At 39.1% G+C, this 12,605-nt stretch overlaps 1 protein-coding gene across 5 annotated transcripts in view; it reads left to right on the top strand.

Annotated features, from left to right (window-relative positions):
- The first annotated feature begins 2,147 nt into the window (after positions 1–2,147).
- Positions 2,148–12,605, top strand: part of VPS13D (vacuolar protein sorting 13 homolog D) — a 103,797-nt gene continuing 93,339 nt past the window's right edge. For all 5 annotated transcript variants that reach the window (XM_084495205.1, XM_084495203.1, XM_084495202.1 and 2 more), the window contains exons 1-10: positions 2,148–2,289; positions 5,926–6,098; positions 6,977–7,054; positions 7,299–7,489; positions 7,785–7,865; positions 9,030–9,146; positions 9,371–9,475; positions 9,807–9,977; positions 10,985–11,085; positions 11,695–11,863. In XM_084495205.1, coding sequence (XP_084351331.1) covers positions 6,002–6,098; positions 6,977–7,054; positions 7,299–7,489; positions 7,785–7,865; positions 9,030–9,146; positions 9,371–9,475; positions 9,807–9,977; positions 10,985–11,085; positions 11,695–11,863 — 1,110 coding nt within the window. In that variant the 5' untranslated portion in view covers positions 2,148–2,289; positions 5,926–6,001. The remainder of the gene's footprint in view (positions 2,290–5,925; positions 6,099–6,976; positions 7,055–7,298; positions 7,490–7,784; positions 7,866–9,029; positions 9,147–9,370; positions 9,476–9,806; positions 9,978–10,984; positions 11,086–11,694; positions 11,864–12,605) is intronic.

Raw genomic sequence — 12,605 nt, 5'->3', positions numbered from 1 at the left:
GTTCATTTTATTTTAGAAAGGAAAATGTAGATTAAATAGTTATTTTCTTCAAGTAGAAAACAATTTTTTGTAATTGACAGCTCTAAAATTTGTCATGTTTGTGTCCTGGCTGATTTAATATGGTTCCCTTTTTTGAGGTTTTCGAGGCTAACCATGAACCCAAAATATTATTCTCTACATTCCAGTGGATATTAGAGAAGATCCAGATGAGTATGCGGGCCAGGCAGCTCACCTCCACTGATCTCATGAAAATGACGCTCTCTTGATGATTGCATAACTTAATCTGTAAAAAGTGGAATTGACTCAGACCTCAGAACCAGAAAATCCTGTTGTCCTCCATGTTTTGCTCAATGCTGAAGATCCATCCACGTCTTACAGAAAATTAGTAGAATAGCATTTATTCTACAGCTACAGAAAAAAAATCAGACTTTTAAAAATACATATTTTAAACTTACAAAAAAATTGAGATTTATTAATATTATTTCTAGACGTGGAAACTGACAAAAAGGTCTTTAATTCTACTGTGATTCTATGAAGAAACTTTTTACAACTGTATATTAAACTTTTACTTGAGGGTCATTTTCAGAAAAGACTGTGAAACTGGAAACACTGAAACTAGTGCAAAATTAGGATGTAGAAAAAAAGAGTTTTATATAATATTTTGAACCTCTTCTGTTGAACAGAGTATTTTAATAGCTTGCTCATCAGCTCCCAGTATTGGGACCACATGGAAGAAGCAGCAGCAGCTTTTTGAAGAAGTTTTAAAAATGTTTAAAAAAGAGGATCCAGTTATGGTATTTAATTTACTGTGTTTTCAAATTATGGAGGAGTGTGACAGAAGGGAAATCTAAGTTTTACAGGGAAGTATGAAATGTGCTTGTATTTGTTAATTAAAAAAAGACTATTTTTATACTTGTATCTTCATAGTTCCTACCTCTCTCCTAAACAGAATTCTAATTTTTAGAGTGGGTTGTTTCATTCCACAGGCTAAACCATGGCATTCAAAACAATTTTATTTCTTACTGTTACTGCCTAATTAAAAGAGAATTTATCCACTGCAGTCTCATCTCCCATTGTTTGTGCATAGGCACTCTGGAGAGGATTTTATATGCAAGTATCACTGTTCTATTCAGACTTGATGAATAGACATAATCTTGACCTCCTGTCTGTCCAAATGGACCTTTAATGCTTTTAAGAACCAAACAGGTTGTTTATTGTGACTTGCTTCACATTGTAGTTTCTGTAACTGGCCCGTAGTGTTGGTGGAATAGTTGAAGTGTTTGGGCCTGATAACCACTTCTGGTACATATACTGTGTTATGAACCTGTTAATCTCACTGCGAAGTCAGTCATGGGTTGGCTATGTGTGTCTGCAGCAACAGAATTATGACATTATGGTGGAGTTGAGGAGTGAAGAGGGGAAGCATGCTGTAAGTGCTGTACCTGTGAGCATCATTTTGCTCAGAGCATCTTCTTTCAGCCGTATTTCCTTAGGAAAACAAATTAATTAGAATAAATTTAATAAATTTATTTAAAAATATTTTTAAATATTTGATTAAATAAATTAAATGGGGAGCTGGGGTTGACTCCTTCTCACAGGTAACCAGTGATAGGATTAGAAGGTACGGCCTCAAATTGTACCAGGAGAGGTTTAGGTTGGAAATTAGGAGAAATTTCTTCACAGAAAGAGTAGTCGGGCATTTGAACTATCAGGCTATTTGAACCTGGGGGTTGCCCAGGGAGGTGGTGGAGGCGCCGTCCCTGAGGGTGTTTGAGGAAAGGTTGGATGTGGTGCTTGGGGACATGGTTTAGTGGGTGACATTGGTGTTAGGGGGATGATTGGACCAGATGACCTTGGAGGTCTTTTCCAACTGTAATGATTCTGTGATTGCTGCTTATCGGTCACTCGATGGTCTTTACGATATTAAAAACAAGACCGAGGAAAAACTGCTTTCTTCAATCAATAAACCAGGCAGTTGTACGCAGTGCGATGCTTCCTCCTTCACGTGCGCGTTACGATGCTCACGAGGCACCGACCCTGCTGCTGACAGGACTCCGGCGCCCGCCTCACGGGCGGCGCTGCCCCCCGGCCTCATGCCCGGGCCCGCCCTGCAGGCGGCGCAGACCAGAGTGTGCCGGGCCCGCCTCAGAGAGGCGGAGGCAACGCAGCGCTCGCCAAGGTGCCCGCCCAGTTTCTCCCCCCCGCTGCCCGGCCGGACACCACCGGCTGGCTCGCAACCCGCAGCCCCCTCCGGCAGCCTCGTGGAGGTGTCGGCGACCGAGAGCCGAGGTGAGTGCCGGGGGCGGGGGGATGGCGGCCCCGGGCCCCAGCCGTCGGCTCCTCCTGCGTCAGCCCGCTCGGCGCTGGCTGCATGGCCCAGGCCCGGCGCGGGGGGGCTCCTCCCTGCCTCACGCCCCTCTCCGGGCTCCGCCCCGAGGGCCGCGGGGGGCGGCCGCAGCCCCTCGGCTGCGGGGCCGGGGAGCCTGAGGCGGGGGTGCGCGGTCGCTTGCCGGGGCTCCGTGAGGCGCCTCGGGGCCCGCGGCCGGGCCCTGGCGGTGTCGGGCCCCGACCGTGTCCGCTCCCCCCTTCCCGCGTGCCCCCGGCCTCTCGCTGCTCCCTCAGGGCTCGGCTGGCCGCCTTTGGGCAAGGTGACCTTTCGCTTCGTCTCTGCCCCACGTTGGCGTGCCAACAGGTCTCCTCTTGCCTTTCTCCTCCTCCCTACGGTGTATTTGTGTGTATGGAGGGAGAAAGTGTCTTGAAGGCTCACCCCCACCTTCTTTTTTTTTTTTTCTTGGTGAAGCCAAGGGGTAATCAAAATGTCAACCCCCCCCATTGCACTGACCAGGCAACACCATGCCAGCTTTCCTTCCTTGACTTAAACTGCCCCTTGCTCATGGACTCAGACTTCACGGCCTGTGTTGTGACGTTTGTGTTGCAAAAAAATACTGATCCAGAAAAAAGCCAGCTTTTAGTCAGGTCCTGCTTTGGATTTAGATTCTCATCCTGATAAACGCTTGCCGTTTCTTTTTTAACCTGTATGTGAAGGAAATAAAAATACTGTAAAAGGAGATATTTCATTTTTTCTTACCACTGGCATAGCAGCAGACTAGAAAATTATCAAATATACATGCCTTAAAACACTTGGAATATGTGGAAATAGTTATTAATGTTCCACAAGAAGTTTGGATTGAGGAGGTGACTTTATTTGCTGTTCTTACGATGACTTCAGGCATGGATTAGTTCATGCTCTGGATGTTTTCAGTCATGGGGATGCAAACCTGTTACGTGTTTCTGAAAGACACGTCAAGATCTTCCCTCTGATTTGGCTTCTAACAGTCTGTAGATCCCTTTTTTGTTTATTTTTTTTTGAAAGGTAATGTGACAAGGCTTAATGTATTTGATTTTACTTGAGCTTTGGTTTTCTAGTCAGGTTTATAAGAATAAAAGGCTATGCGAGGTGGTGACCCCACATGTGTGAATGCTAAATATTATATGGAACTTCAAAACTTTTGGTTTTGAAAAAAATATTCAGAAATATTACAGAGACAAAAATAGTGTATGTGCTTGACATGAAATATGCCTCATTCGAATGCAATTTGACCTGTGTTAGTTCTATTTGTATCTCATTCTGCATGACTGTATAGTTTCACTTTTCAGCCCTTAGAAAATCCCCTTTCATTATTTGCTTAATTCTGGTATTGTCTTTAGCTGTACTAGCTAAACATATTCACTGATTTTATTTTTTTTGTTACAGAAGTGGAGAATCAAATGTATAGATGCCTTGAATCAAGCAAACCTCATTATAGGAAAGCCCTGAGTTTTAATATAATTTTTTTAACGTAGCTCTTGAAGTTGTCATTTTCTTCTTGTTATCAGACATAACTTTAAGGTAAATAAGTCTGACTTGCCCGGTACTGGCACAGGCTGCCCAGAGAAGCTGTGGATGCCCCATTGCTGGAAGTCCTCAAGGCCAGGTTGGATGGGGCATTGGGCAGCCTGGGCTGTCAGGAGGTGTCCCTGCCCATGGCATGGGGTTGGAACCAGGTGATCTTTAAGGTCCCTTCCAACCCAAACCATTCTATGATCTTGCTTTTCAGCTCTGCAGAGCACAGTCTTTTATAAAGTGGTATAAGCAGGTTTGTGGGGTTGAGAGACATTTCTAAATAGCGAACTGCGACAATACACTCACAGCATTCTGACCAGAAGATAAAGCATGCGTGCTTTTTTCTGCCTGTGTTAAAGCATACTTGGGCTTGTTCTTGAAGAAGCTAGTAGGAGTTTTCTGATTCATTGGTTAAAAACTTGTTCAAGGGGCTTAGGGGTTTAATGGTCTGATTTCTGCAATCATTTCTGTTTCAACTCGTGGTAGAGTATGAAGGGAGATGTTGACATGTATAACCAGCGTTGCTTTTCTAATACAGCTTTTGTGCCCCTTGATGCAGTACTCCATGCTATGGTTTGAAAACCTTTTAGAGTAATTGTTGATAAACTATTTATATGATTTATATCTGATTATGTCCCACGCATACACTGTTCCCCCAAAAAATGGTTTGGCCGGGGTGAGTTGTTTCACAGATCAGAATTCTACAAAAGTACAGTTGAAGGCTCTTGGTTGTAATGTGATTCGGATGCCAAATTGACTTCTTTCTGCTCAGCTAAAAGTGCATCCTTCCACTGCTTGTAAAGATATCCTTTGTGTGATTTTGTAGGGCTGGTGTGTAGCTGTTTTTTTCTAAAATCATGTTAATTGTTGAAGATTAATCGTGAATGTTTTCTTTCCTGCCGTACTTGACATAAACGTTAAGTGGCACCTCTTTTTTAGGAATGTAATTGTTCATCACAACTGAAAAGGAGTGAAAGCAATATAAATGTTTCAGAAATGCGTTGGGTACTTCTTTGCAATATTGGTAATGACTTCATTCAGCATAAGCAAAATCTGTAATTCAAACAAGTTTGGAGAAAAAGCGTGTGCTCTCACATAGCATTGTGCATGGGATACAAATGCACTTAGCTCTAGTTATCCTAAGTTTCCTGTGAGGTTAGAAAGTCCTTCACCAGAGCACTTAAAGGGTATGGGGAGGGAGGATGATGCATGCTTTTCTACTTAGGGAATTTTCAGCATGTTTTTAATTCAGAAAGCTTAGTGTTCTGGGTTTCTAGAATGGATGTTGCAGATGTTTGGGCCCACAGAGGCAGATGTGAGGTGTTCCTGATAGCTGCAGAGTCTCTGCACCATAGGTATTTGTTCCTTCTTTCAATATCCAGTCTTTTCCCAGTATGTTATTCTAGCCTAGGAGTAGTAGTCTATAATTAGGTCTTCTAGTAGAATAATTTATAAGTGCTGACTCCAGAAAGTTTTGTGAAGAAGCATGATAAATGGAGAGAGAATAATAAATAGTGTCAGTATGATCAGCCTTTATATAAGGCGAGGAACACTCTGCTTCTTTCCCCAGTTTGAAAACTGACAGATGTGGCATAAAATCAATTAGAGAGTGGCGCATGCAGGACACCTGTTACTGTCATCTAGACTTCCAAAACCAGAATGCTGGCAACTTGAAGAAAATACTGGGAGTGGAAGTCAAGGAAGCCAGTGCAAAACTGCTGCAGCTCAGAGCGGAATTTTAGTCTTCCGTTTTTGAAAAGCGGATTGTTAATTGGCCTAGTTGATAATTGTCACTAAATGTGGTGTTTTGATTAGACATAGGTTGGAAAGATGAATTTAATTTGACAATGGGAGTAATCTGTAATCAGCAAAGCTTTGTGTGAAGCTCTGTGATTTGGCACTTAAAGGGTATGGCATAAGCATGACATCTACCTTTTAAAAATTGCTTTAATATTTTTACTGCTTTTTAGATTGAATACAGTATCTCAGGTTTGCTGAGACTATATTTCAGACACTCATTTTCTTCGTGTTTTTTCTTTCAGGGTGAAACTGCAATTATGGAACAGAGATCCAGAAAATGACAGAAAAATGTTAGTTGCCCTCTTCTAGGACACAGTCATGTTGGAAGGATTAGTAGCCTGGGTCCTCAACACCTATTTGGGCAAATATGTCAACAACCTGAATACAGACCAACTTTCAGTTGCTCTTCTGAAAGGTGAGGTTTTGGGGTATTTTCTGTAATGTTTTTGTTCTCTGATTTAGAAAAAAAGTTTTTTTTTTTAATGGAAGATGGAATAGAAACAATCACTTAATATTGTGTTTAGCATTTATATAAATGCTTCTAATATAATGGTTTTTTTGCTGGCACTTTACATCAATGCCAAATTCTCTTGTTCCTATTTATGTTCCTTTTAATCATCACAGTTAAACTAATTTATATGAGACTCTCAACTGCATGCTAAGCATATCTTATCAGCTTGTTTAGTTTACATAATGTTTGTGTGTCATTCTTCTCAATACTGTTCAATAACTTCCCTGTAGAGGGACTGCAGCAGGAAGTGCCCTGTAGTCTTTACCTCTTACATTTTGGTGCAAGTCATTACGCCCTTTTAATCAAGACCTTTGTGGAAAAGGTGGCATAAGGATATCTTGTGCTTCTATACATCAGTGGTTTCTAATTTACATTTGCTGCTATTATCTGCTATTTTATAATATTTCAAAGCTTTTGTTTGTGTGCTTTTGGTAATACTCAGAAAATACTTGAAGTGTCCTGTTTGGAAGGACAAAGAATAGAAGCTTTCTCCTTGATAGCAGTAAAGTTCAGAGCTAAGTCCTTGAAGAAGATTGCTTCTAGATCACCTCATCAAATGTGATCAAATAGTTTGAGTATGTGGCACTGGAAAATTAATGAGCATGCTAAATGTTCATTAGAGCTGTTTCAGAAGGTGGTGTGGTAGGTTGACTGTTCTCATGAAATCCTAATTTTTTCTTCTCTGAAAGTTGCTGCTAGTTATTTTAAACTTATAATGTTCAAGTTGGCATTCTTCAACATTTTTGCTCAACAGACTTGTCTGTTCTATGTGCTTTCATTAGGTGCTGTTGAACTGGAAAACTTACCACTAAAGAAAGATGCCTTGAAGGAACTGGAATTACCATTTGAAGTAAAAGCAGGTATGTATTTTGCCTGTGTGTGCAAGACAAATATTTATAAACAGGAAATATTGCATATATTAGAAGTTTTACCTGTGAGTCAGTAGCTTGAACAAGTGAAATAACCTGATGTTTGGGTAGTTTTTAGTTTGTTTGTTGTTTTTAGTTTGTTTGTTTCTTACACAACTTTTCCTTTGAAGTTTTCATGGGTAGTAAAAGTATGTTTACACAAGAATCTGATAGCATCTCTGTTTTGTATTTCTAGGTTTCATTGGCAAAATAACACTACAGATACCATTTTATCGCCCACATGTGGATCCATGGGTGATATCTGTCTCAAAACTGCACTTAATTGGTGCACCAGAAAAGAAAGAAGATTTTGATGAGGAAAGGGAGAAGTTGCAAGAAAGAGAACATAAGAAAGCTCTTCTTCTAGCACTTGAAGAAAAATGGAAAGTGAGTTGCGCTTGTATTTCATAGTAAAGAAACTGCTTTGGTAAATGGATTGCATTTTAAGTCTCCTAACAAGCATATGCCTTCTGAGAATAAATGCATAGGAAACTAAGTTAGAATTTGATACGTATACGCTAACACAGTGCAGTTTCCAATCTCTGCCCCCCAACAAGCATTGATGATACTGAAATCTGTTTTTATTCTCTCTCTTGTTCAGTAATTTCAGTATAATACGTTTACTGTTTCCTGATCAATTGTTACACTGGTGGTTAATGCTTATCTCTATTTTCTTTTTCAGAAAGAACGACAACAGAAGGGGGAATCCTACTGGTACTCAGTTACAGCATCTGTAGTCACCAGAATTGTAGAAAACATTGAAGTAAGTCTTTATGTTGTAGAGCTTTTCCCATTTGCTAAAAAATCACCTGTGCCCACTGTGCTTCACATTGTGTAGTCCCCAGAGAAGAAATATGTAAATGAATGATAGATGTTTGCCAGAGAACAGTCCCCTTTGATTGAATCTTCATAACTTCAATCTCAAACTAGTCCTGATAGGGACTTAGGGGAAGAAATAACCTCTCACCCTACCAAGGGGAAAACAGCAACTCTCAAGTTTTTAAATTTCTTCTTCTTCTACTATTAATAAAAATCTGGCATGTCTCCACTAAATTTCAAAATGACTCAAAAATATGACTGCTAGGCTTTGTACCTTTTTGACTTCGGAATTCCTTATGTAGTTAATGACATTTTAGGGTTTAGATGATGTTGTAGTTTATTAATCTATATTGTGTTTGCAAAATAAAACTATTTAGCAACATATACATTACTAAGCATTTGTATAATGTATTATATAAAAATAACCTGCAACTTTCTACAGATTAATTGCTAAAGTTTGTCTACTAGTCTCCATGAAAGGACTATTCCTTTCTCTTCCTTGTGCAGATAGACTGACTATATCATTTGATTGCTTTTCAATTCACTAGAGGCAATTTAGAAGCAAGATAGCTCAGACCAATTGCTTTTCCTGGTGTCTGAGAAGGATGTATTTGCTCATGGTGAGAGTATCTATACTTACCACAGTCCTGGACTTCACATTCACTGCAAAACCACCATAACTCAGTGCTCTCTAAGGGTTTACCAATGTAAAATTACTTCGGGTCATGTCCTGCTGCTAGTTTGTAGATTTAGCCTATGTTGAAGATTCTGGTATGTGAAACATACCTGAATCTTTGTTTGGCAATTACGCATTTGTCTCGAAAATGGAGAATAATGGTAAGATAGCAAAATAAAGTACACTCTTCTGTGAAAATGGCTAATTGTTTTGAGGGAGAAGAGCAGGGAGCGGTGTATTTGAGGAGAAGATAGAACCAGAGGGTACTAAACCAGAAGTGAGGAACAGCACTTTGAGGTCCAAATGAGTACCAGAAATTTGCTGGAGGATAGCAGAAATGAGATATTAAATGGTTTCAGTATTAATAAATAGTACTGCTGTGCACTCTGATGTAAATAGTTGTCTCTAGTAATTTCTTCTTTTCCTGTCTAGTTAAAAATTCAGGATGTCCATCTGAGGTTTGAAGATGGTGTCACAAATCCTTCCCAGCCTTTTGCATTTGGCATATGCATCAAAAATGTATCAATGCAAAATGCAGTATTTGAACCAGTAAGTATAACTGTTCTGTACAGGAGCTTACGACAGCTAAGATGTGATGCTGTACTTTATGGGTGCTACTAAATATTTAGTAAAAAGTGTAGCTTTTTATAGCAATAACCAGAAGATTATTAAATAGATTGTGGGCATTTTCCATTGTATATCGAGTGTGTAGAGCTAAAAACTACATGGTGTGTGGTGTATGAGCTTGTCTTCATTCAATTTTTCTACTTCAGGTGGAGAAACTGATGCGGAAAAAGCAGTTAGATGTTGCTGACTTCAGTGTTTACTGGGATACCGATTGCACTTTATTGGGTGACCTACCTCCTGGACAGCTGCAGGTATGAGAGAGAGATTTTTTTGCTTATTTTATTTCCAATAGTTTCCTTCCTATATTGTAGACGTAACTGACATAAAAGTACTAGGTCCAATAAATTCTAAGAGTAGCAAGAGTTTATGGCGTCATGCTGTCATGGCAGGATATGTGGGTAACCCGAAAAAGGTTGTGCTGTGACATACCATATGTTTAATCTTTAAAAAGAGAACACATTGAAGAGGTTTTGTAAATGGACTGATATATTAATGGAGTGTATCCTAATGTATCAAACCAATATATCCTAATAAATATTTTATCCTCCCTTCATGTAGAAAAAATGTTCTTGTAACCCACAGGAAGCAATGGATAAAAGTATGGAAAGCCGTGATCATAATTACATCATGGAACCTGTATGCACTTCTGCTCTTCTGAAGAGAAATTGTTCTAAGGAGCCTTTAAGGTCTCGCCATACTCCGCGGCTTGAATGTGACATTCAGCTTGAGACGATACCCTTGAAGCTTTCACAGGTAAACACTGATAATCTTTGTTTAACTCCCAGTTTCTGAGACGGAGACTGCTGAGAAGCAGAGTAAATGAGGCCATCGTGAGCTCTGTGCTGTTATCTATCTATGTTAGGCTGCATTAGCTGTCTGAACTAGTTAGGCTTCAAGATTGCTTGGGTATCTGTGTGCTCTGTTGCACCCTACTTTGTGGTCAGATTCTAACAAAATGACTGATTAAAGGAGGTATTCTTTCATTTTTTGGTTATGTAATTTGACTTTGTCTGCAAAGTCAAATTGGTAGTTTGAGGTAGAGTGTATCTTTCCCATCTCACCTACTGCATATGTTGTTCATACATCAGTGCTCCTGAAGATTCTGCTGGTAAAATCCAGTCTTGAGTTTGCATCTCTAAGCAAAGAGTTGTTGCTTCAAACAGTGAAATACCTGCAGGGTTGTTGCAAGTTCTTCACCTCACTGGTTGCAAAATTGGTAGCATTTGTAACAGCTTAAATACCCATAGAATAAAATTAAAACTTTATTAAAGCTTTCGGTTTAGAGGCAACTGAAAGGAATATACTAAAGAAGTTGTTTGGTTTAAAATCAAGCATTCCAAATTATTTAATTATTTTACTGCAGCCTATTACTGCAAAAAAAAAAACCATTTTTGTTTACTGTAATAATAAGGATGCATGTGTTTTTGTCATTGTTTTGTCTAATTTTTTTTTAGTCTGTAGAATGTACAAAGCAGCTAAAAGTTGCTTGCTAGTCTTGACCTGGAAGGTTTAGTGCTGTGTGTTTGTAAACAAGGAAGCCTGTAAGTTGTATCTCACACATTAACCCTTAGCTACTGGAAGAAGATAGGCGATGCTAGGGAACCAAATTATGATAAACATCAGTCTTAATTCTGAAGCCATGTGCAGATCATTGATGCAGATAAGCTAAGCTAAGCTTGTGGTTGTTTCACCCTCTCTGCCTTTGATTTGGAAAGCACTCTAATATTGCCTAACTGATTTGTCTACTCTTCAACTAAAAGATGCAGTATCAGCAGATCATGGGATTTTTGAAGGAACTGGCTAGAAAGGAACGACAGCTTAAATTCAGGAAGTGGAGACCAAAGGTTACAGTAACAGAGCAGTAAGTATTATCTATGGATGTCTTGTTGAATTAGTGTGATATTAAAAATGTTCTAGGGAGAATTGAATGAAGACAAATAGGAGATAGTAGTCATGCTAAGTTTTCATGTCTTATTTCCCTACCTCATAAATCAGTTTTAAATATTGAGACATAATCCAAGCTTAAAATTATTCTTACTTAAGTCTTTCGGTCCTTCTCTCACAGTTTCCAGGAACTGAAATTAAATTGGAGGTTCTTCTCCAATGTAGACAGTGTGGTATTCTGGAAAGAATGTTCATGGAAAAGGCTCCTATAAAATGTTTCGTATTACTTTTAATAAGAAGAAAGATGGTATAATTTCAGACTGCAGGTCAATATAGCTCAACATTGTGGCTTTAATGACTGTGCTTGATGTATAACAGATATACTAAATCCCATTAAAGTAGTGGGGATGTTGCAAAGCACTGCTTAATACTACACAATTTGTAGAATTAGCCAATACGTGCTGTCTCTAATAATGATGCCTTTTCTGATCAGTTGCTCTCTGTTTTCTCTCTGGAACTTTCATTAGTTTGACATATATTTGTTTTTTGGAAATACTGGTAATCTAGTAATTTTAAAATATTTCAGCTGCCGAGAGTGGTGGATCTTTGCTTTGAATGCTAATCTTTCGGAGATCAGAGAGCAGAGGCGACGTTCTACCTGGGAGTTTGCATTGCATCGAGCCCGAGATGCGGTATCTTACACTGATATGTATTATAGCAAGTTGAAGGGGGAACCATTGTCTACTGCAGAGGAGGTATTTAGATTTAAGATTTTACAATGTCGATTAATTATCTTCTATTTGTTCTATTTTGTCTTAACAAATTTAAAATTTGTTTGACTTCAGAAACATCTTTAGTTTTACTGCAGGTCATTTTCATTGAACAGGCTGTATTTTGACTACAACTAAGTTCTTAATGCTTGAATCCTGGGGTTGTGGGAGGTGTGTGAATGACCGGATTCTTGTATTTTTGTTTTGCTATGCAAAAACTTTTTTGAACTGTAACTGGTTTTCACCAAAAATAGCATTAGCTCTCATAGAATGCGTATGTCAGTCGAGCTTTTTTAACTCTCATTCTGTATATACTCAAAATGTATTTAAATATCAGAAGCGTTTTCACATTATGCATGTGGTGAGGTAGGTAATGGAGGAAAAATGGTGGCTAGTTGTTCAGGGGTGCTTTCCTTTGATTTAATTTTTTAAACTTTTTTCCAATTGATGTTAGGATGAAGAAATTCAGAGGGAAAATGACCCTACTAATCAACCCATGTTCTACTTTAGGAGGAAGAATCCCTGTGAAATTATAATTAACTGCCTTATATCTCTAGGTGCACCGGGACTTGAAACAGTTTAGGGCACCATGTACCTCATGTTTCTTAATTACATGTGCAGTCCTACTGAAAGCTTAGGTTGTATGTAATCCTTGCTCACATTATTTAGATGTGAACTGTAGGGGTAGCTCAAAGTACTGGAAACTTTTATAGTAGTTTTTTTGCTC

The sequence above is a fragment of the Aythya ferina genome, assembly GCF_964211825.1.
Source record: "Aythya ferina genome assembly, chromosome: 21".
In the NCBI taxonomy this organism is placed as follows: domain Eukaryota; kingdom Metazoa; phylum Chordata; class Aves; order Anseriformes; family Anatidae; genus Aythya; species Aythya ferina.
This window is presented reverse-complemented; position numbering and strand designations above follow the sequence as displayed.